The sequence below is a fragment of the Camelina sativa genome, chromosome 18 (genome assembly GCF_000633955.1).
Source record: "Camelina sativa cultivar DH55 chromosome 18, Cs, whole genome shotgun sequence".
Taxonomy (NCBI): domain Eukaryota; kingdom Viridiplantae; phylum Streptophyta; class Magnoliopsida; order Brassicales; family Brassicaceae; genus Camelina; species Camelina sativa.
The window spans coordinates 11,707,290-11,715,136 of NC_025702.1; the positions used below are offsets into that span (position 1 = coordinate 11,707,290).

The window sequence follows — 7,847 nt, forward strand, 5'->3', positions numbered from 1 at the left end:
GTGAAAGAAGTCCTTAATGGAAACCGATATAGCTAATAATAAAGGCTAATGGAGAAGGGAAAGGTAAAGGACAAGAGGATCAAGGAAAATGAACATCCTCACGTAATTTTGTTACAACATGTGTTGAAGATACCGTTCGAGTATGTAGTGAAGTGTGAGGTTTTTCTCCAAGGTTATCCTGTAACTGAAAGATAACTGGTGATGAGCTATAATAATGGAATGTTAAGTAAAGTTCTGATTTGGAAGATGATTGACTCGAATCCTTGTTTTGGAGAAAGGTTTTGTGCTCATGTTGCCGAGTGATTCAAAGTACGACTTCTATTTTTCTTTGTACCATTTTTTGTTTTCTGTAAATTACCGAACCCCAAAATGCCTATAGTATATAGTGACACAAAATAATTTCATATGCCCATACGCGCGAGGCAAAGCAAACTCTAGCTATTAATGTTATCACATTATAAGCAATGCATATAATATACTCATGATTAAATATTCTCCATAAAGCAGCCATATAGATTTTCTCACTCACTTTTTTCTCTTTTTCTTTTAATGCACTTTGCTACTTTTCTAAGATGCCGATTACACTACGTGTATAAGATTTAAAGCCAAAATATATCAAAACCCAAATAAATAAATAAAGGAAATCCAGAAAGAAAAAAAGAATCATGTTGATTTGGTATCAAGTATCAACTATCTAGTATCAAATATCAAGAAGATAGAATAGATCTGATCTAAGAAAGTGATGCCTCCCTATAAATAGTTGTGGAAACAAAGACACATTATTTCTATAAATGTTAAAACAAGAAAAGCAAATTTTACTTCCATTGATGAGGCATGAGCATGTGTATGTGCCCTTTTAGGGCAACAATAAATTAATTTCATGCATATAACAAAATTTAAAATTTTCATGACAAGAAAGTGTGAGAGAGAAGAGAGTGTTTGTGTATGGTCTGTTGATTAGGTAAGCAGCAGCCGACCTAGAGAGAGAAAAGGTTGTATAGGGAGGGAGAGAGAGAGAGAAAGAAAGAGAGTAGGGTTTTAAATTTTTTAAATTTAGCTCGAGATATAGCAAAAGAGAGATGAGTTTTAATGGTTTGGTGATCGTGCCCATCATTTTTCACTTGTCTTTCTGTGTTTTTAACGGTTTATGAAATTTAAGATATCCTACTCTATTTTTCCTCCGTTACATTTCACTCAAGGCATTATTATATGCAAGTTATTAAATTGTTGATAAGCTTACATGTCTTCATAATCCAGGCAGGCTTCAACTTTTAGTAGTTCTTAAAAAAAAAATTCCGTCGTTAATTGAGTTGCAATCACCAACCATATAAAAACATCGGGTCTTGTATCAACCGGTTTCTAAATTTGGGTATGACTTGGAGTCATGATCTAGCAAATAATTTATGCGTTATACAGTGTATTATTGTATCACCAACAGAGAATGGGTTATTAATCATGCATGATCGGACTTGATTGAATTCGGTTCTGGCATGTTAGTAAGATTTTTGAGTTTTCTTGTGAATTAATATATAACTTTCGAGTTCAATATCTGCTTAAAATTAATGTAAGCATTTATAATATAAGATATTCAATAATTTCTGTGGATTAATTCATCGAATATGCAAATACTTTTTTTTTTGTCTAGTCGTATATGCAAATACATGGGATGCTATATATATAGTTTTGAGATTCATATGACCTTGATATTCCTGTAAAGACACTAACACAACATTACAACAATTTTGGATCTTACACAATGAATGTTCTATGCATATGACACAAAATTTTCAATTCAACAATTTATTTTATGAAATATTTTCTATACTGTTATTTTTTCATTACCAAATTACACAATAGTGAGAGTTTGATTTAAAAGAAAATATATTTAAACTAAATTAAAACAGTTTGTAGTTGTACACTGAGTAAGTTGAGCTAAGCTTGCTTACTTGCTTTGGTAAGTGGAGTTGAGCTGAACAACACAATATAAGGTAAAAACTTACATGTTTTAACTACTTCTAGTAAAAAATATATTGAATACTTCAAGTATTTTTAGTAATGCTATAAAGACTATACTAGAATTTGATAAGAAATATTAAACAGTTAAGTTAAAAAGAAAACAAAAAAAAAAGAGCTTGGAAAAGGCAAAACTGGCATGAGAGTCAATGGAGCAGAAGCATGGAACCGATGTGTCCACATCTCTTCCTCTCTCCCTTTTATCGCACAAACACACACTCTTAGTCCCTTTTCCCTCGGCTATTTATTATTCTTTTCTGATTTTTTTTTTTAATTTTATATCAAAACTTCTTTGTTGATTAAAAATCCATGAAAACAAACAAATTATCCGAAATTTAACAAAAATACCGAAAAAGAAATTGTTAAAAAAATGCATAAATAGTAATAATGTCAAAACAAAAATAATAATAATGCAAAGAAATGAATTTCTTACGCCGCGTTTGCAGTGTTAAGGACAAATGGACAATGATGGACTCTCATACCTTTTTCTAGTTGTCAAAATCAGACATCAACGTTAAATATATGTATATTAGATTATTAGTTAAACTGATGCGCTTTATTCATTGCCAGGTTCCACAGGCATCTCTTTTTGTTGGTTAATGACTGTAAATCACCATACAATATTCAAATTCTTATCAAACCTATGTACGTAGATCTACCTATCCGTGTATATATAGATAAGGTTATCATATGCATTTGGTATTTGATATAAATAACTTCAGTATATATATAAAAAATTATACTACATTTCTATATACATTTTAAGTGCTACTTGCTTTTTACAATTTCCGTTAAACACCATATTTGCATCTGGTTTGCGTTTACCAACTTTACCTATATATTTTTTGTTCATCAAAAACATTTATATAATTTTCAAAACAATCTAAAGAACCAAAAAAAAAGGCAACTATATTCGGGCTCTAGTTTTCCTCAGTGGTAAAAAAAATTGAATGTAGTGAAAAAATGAAAATCTTCAAACAAAGAGCATAAATTTATCTCTTTAAAACTAATCGTTTTCGGCTGATTAGGGCCAAACCTAAACAAACCGAAACTTTTAATAATTTATCCGTAGTTATCACTCGCATTTTTTAACCTTCATTCATTTACGTCTAAGTGGTACTTTTAATAATTTATCCGTAGTTATCACTCACATTTTTTAACCTCTTGAATTACCAAAAATATATTTACAGCCGAATTTTCGACCTACGGTGCTTGGCCTAACTTTAATCTTATTTTCCTGAAACAAAAGTCCATCACGATTTTTAGAAGAAAAGGAATGTGTTGATTTCTATATAAATTGCTTTGTAAATACAATGAATTATTTGAGAACGCTGACAGCTGACTGAAAAATCCTTTTGTCCTAAATGACGTATTAGGTATTGTAATTTTTGACAAAAGTACTAATTATACTGGAATGAATTGGCAATTCTTACACCTACCAATTAAAATGTGAAGTGCTCTAATTGTTATCCTTATCCCTAATATCTTTTATTTCTACAAACTATTTTGCAACCAGAGAAAAAAAAAAAGAGAAAATCAACGGAAAGAAAGAGCAGAGTTACATTTACATCGAGTGCCACTGCCACCTAAACTGGCTTAAATTAGTAAACTTAATTAAAACTTGGAAACATTATCTCTGTGTTTAAATTACTTTTGATACTTATAAAAAAATAGTACTCGTTTTCATTTTTCTGCAAAAAGCAAAACCCAAAAAGCTAAAAGCCCTAATAGTCTTCACTCCTTCATAAACCCCAAAAAAAACCAGAGAAGCTAACTAGCTTGAGTCTCAAAATATCAAACAAATCGTCTCTCTCGTTCTTCTTGTTCCCTTCTCTCTTTTTGTTTTGTTTTGTCTTTTTAATAATAAAAACTCATTTTGGGCTCTTTTTAATTTCCTCTTTAATTTGAGTGCTTCTTGAAATGGGTGAGACAACAAAAGGAGATGCTACAAAACCATCACGGAATCAAATCTCCTCACCTAAAGATTCTTCACTCGATCACCAAGCACCAAACCCATCACTCCTCCACCACCACCACCAACACCAATCTTTCCTCCCTACTCCGATCTTCATACCCGCCGTCTCTTCTCCCGGAGCTCCGGCCATCCCCAAACGACCACGTTTTGGCACTTCCGGTGGTCTCTCTCCTCCTCAATGGAAAGCCTTGCCTTCTCCTTCCACCGTCCCAACTACCTCCACAATCTCTTCATCGCCGACACCTTCCACCGCTGTGGTAACAGCTTCTTCCACCGAAACAGCCAGATCTTCACCGCCGGGTCAAGAAGCCACAAACAGCGAGAAACAAATAAAACAACCCGAAACGGATTCCTTTCAACATAAGTTCAGAAAAGGCAAGTACGTGAGCCCCGTGTGGAAACCAAACGAGATGCTCTGGCTAGCAAGAGCCTGGAGAATCCAGTACCAAAACCAAGGAACCGGGTCCGGATCCGGATCCGGGTCAGGCGAAGGCAGAGGCAAAACCCGGGCTGAAAAAGACAGGGAAGTAGCCGAGTTCCTCAACCGACACGGCATAAACCGAGACTCTAAAATCGCCGGTACGAAATGGGACAACATGCTTGGTGAGTTTAGGAAAGTGTACGAGTGGGAGAAATGCGGAGATCAAGAAAAATACGGTAAGAGTTACTTCAGGCTCTCTCCTTACGAGAGGAAGCAACATCGGCTTCCCGCGTCTTTTGACGAAGAAGTCTATCAAGAATTGGCTCTTTTCATGGGTCCACGTGTCAGAGCTCCGACTATCAACCGCGGCGGCGGTGGAGGAGCTCCGGTGACTGTTATCTCAACGCCTCCTTCTGTTGAGGCACTACCTCCTCCTCATCCTCCACCGTTGATGACTTCAAGAGACGAATATGATACTGAAAACAATCCTACGATCTCTTCCATTGGTAACACTTTACTTTTTTTACTTCTTCCATAACATTTTTATATTTATTACTCATTGACTTGTCTAAAGTGCATAATTTAAATAATAGAGTCACACTGTGCCATACTGCGTTATTTTGGACTTGTAGAGTGTAGACTATGTTTGGTACGATCGTTTATTGGTATTATTGATTAGAATTAAAGGAAGATGAAATTGTCTTAATTAAGTTTTTTTTGTTCTTCTATCAAATTATTTCTTTGAGTAACTTTAATTATGTACGTACTTTGTAGGAAGAGCGAAGAGATTAGCATTATCAATAGTTGGAGATGATTATCCTCAATATCATCCGTATTCACACAACATTGCTAGAGGATCATCAGGTGTATTCTCTAATAAATCACTATACATTCCTACTTCCGAGATGATCCCTTCTGCTTCTTCTTCGTCTTCCTCGATAAAAGATCTTCGCCGTATTGGGAAAATACGGTTAACTTGGGAGGAATCAGTTAACTTGTGGGCTGAAGGAGAGGTTGATTATGGGAGAATTAGGGTTAGTGGGTCGAGTTTCTTGAATGCAGACGAGCTCACATACTTGGAAGATAACATGGTGGCTTGTACAATGGAGTCCTTCGAAGATGGACCTCTCAAGGGATTTTCTTTGGATAAATTTATTTCTGGTCAACATCTTAAAGTCTTTGGAAGACAAAGGTCAACTTTACCATCTGCTCCTTCACCTTCAGGTAACATACATGGTTTAGTGATACAATAATACAATTTTGGTTAGCAAATTAATGTGAAAATCAATGCAAAGATCCTCTCTAATCAGCGAAGAGATATTAAAAATATAGTAATAATGATTAAGAGACTTAAATTATAGAGGAACTAAAATTTATGCAAGTTTTCTAGGGTTATATCTATAGAGCTAGAAAGTAGAAAATCTAAAAGTTAAACGTGTTGCGATAAGTATACAAAATTAAACAGGAAACAATGCAACCCTTTTTTTTTGTTTTTTCTATTAATGTGGCGAGTTTATTTGATCAATAAACCTTTAGTGATATATATACGAAATTAATTAGAGAGAAAAATTAATGTAACTCTCCAAGCTTATTGTATTTTTGTTTTCGTTTAACAGTTAATGTGGCAGGTTTGTATGATCGAGCTCAGCTTCAACTCTCAGAACCCCTTTATAAATGTAAATTTTACAGTTTTTTTTTTTTATTGGACAACATTTCGAATCGTATAGCTTAAAATTCTCATTATTATATTATTAACATTGGCACTAATGCTAATACAGCAATATCAACACTGGACTTCCAAGACCCATCGGAGCATTGCTTGAGTAAATTGCGTGTACCAGCTGGAAAACTCCCGAGTTTGTTTGACCTTGCACGATATCTTCGAGAACCACCGCCGGAAAATCTCCGGTTTCCTCTCCGGCCAGACGTCTACAAAGACTTGCCAACGGGAAAAGAGCTCTTCTTCTCCATCTCCTCCACTGAGCTACTAGATTGTAGAGCAATCACATACGATATCATTGGCCCCATAATGTCCCGCTTAAACCCTAATAACGGATTCGTTATCTTGAGCAAAGACTCGCTGATCCCACTTTGGGACGACTGCATTAACCGGATGGTTTCAAAGTTTTGTGAAATGGTGGTTTTGCGTAAACCAGACTCGTCATCTTGGGTTGAAAACGTACAAGATCAGTGGCCAAACGTGATGGGGTTCATAAAAGGATTTGGTTTATGGAGAGGAGAGGAGGCTGATAAGGTACGAGAAGGCGCAGCTGATCCTTGTTCGCTATTGGTCAAGAAGATTCTTTGGTCCTACAATGATCTTCCATACATTCTTGGATATCACGCAATAGGGTTCACCGTAACTTTCTGCGCTTTGAGCCTATCATCGCAAGATCGAGTGATCTGCACTGATCTTTATTCATTCAATGTCTCATCACCGTCCGATCGAATCAAGGCATTGGTTCCTTGTTACCGTCTCGCTTCCCTCTTACCTTTGCTTGCGGATAGGTACTGCACTACGAGGCTTTTGTGCTACAACGACTTTGAGAGAACCGATCATGGAGAATATGTGACAGAAGTAGCGCCTCACACGGTGACTAAGTATTACTCAAGCAAGAGAAAATGGATGAAAGTGAAAGGAATCTACGATTTTCTCGACCAAAGAGTTCCACACGCGGAGCATTTGGATAGGGCATGCGAGAAAGATCTGTCGTTGAGTTTTAAGCCACGTGGAATCAGAGTTAAACCACAAAACGTTGACCAGCTCATTATCTCGCTGATGTGTGTGACTAAAGCGCTCGTTGCCCTTCACGACCTTTCGTTCATGCATCGTGACATGGGATGGGATAATGTAATGAGAAGCACGGCGACGACCACAACAACAACTGACACGGATTGGTTCGTTTGTGGGTTCGACGCGGCTGTTGAAGCCCCGCAGCTTAACCCCTACCGTCCTGTAGCTAAGGCAGTTGAGGAGAAGGAAGAGGAGCGTGGGAGACACGCACCGGAGATGGAGAGGGGATTGCATGCGGTGAAAGTAGATGTGTGGGGAGTGGGTTATATGATAAAGACGTGTGGATTGAGTAATGTGCCAAAGATGTTGAGAGAACTTCAGGGGAAGTGCTTGGAACCGAACCAAGAGAACCGACCGACCGCAGCTGATTGCTTTCACCACCTTCTCCAGGTTCAATCTGCCAGTACATCGTCATATTAGTCTTACTTTTTATTTTTTTTACTTTTTTTTGTTTTTTTAAAGCAGTCTAGTGGTTTTAAAACCATATGTTTAGTTTCACATTTGAATGTTCGAGTCACAATTGACATAGAGTGTTTGACCATCAGGTTTAGTCAATCTGATTACCTTCGGTAGCAACGTTTTAGTTTCAAATATTTCGAGAGTTAAGTGAGTTGTAGTGAGCAGCGGATAATAATTGTTATTAT

The 7,847-nt window shown here is 36.4% G+C and overlaps 1 protein-coding gene across 1 annotated transcript; it reads left to right on the forward strand.

Annotated features, from left to right (window-relative positions):
• On the forward strand, positions 3,934 to 7,623 carry LOC104761182. Its single transcript, XM_010484221.1, has 4 exons — positions 3,934 to 4,915; positions 5,184 to 5,633; positions 6,026 to 6,085; positions 6,188 to 7,623. The coding sequence occupies exons 1-4, from the start codon at positions 3,934 to 3,936 to the stop codon at positions 7,621 to 7,623; spliced, it is 2,928 nt and encodes a 975-aa protein (XP_010482523.1).

Excerpts from the sequence above, each read along its gene's own strand:
- LOC104761182 (XM_010484221.1), top strand. The coding sequence starts at position 3,934 with ATGGGTGAGACAACAAAAGGAGATGCTACAAAACCATCACGGAATCAA. Across the intron at positions 4,916-5,183 it reads TCCTACGATCTCTTCCATTG|GAAGAGCGAAGAGATTAGCA; the intron begins GTAACACTTTAC and ends CGTACTTTGTAG. Across the intron at positions 6,086-6,187 it reads CTCAGAACCCCTTTATAAAT|CAATATCAACACTGGACTTC; the intron begins GTAAATTTTACA and ends ATGCTAATACAG.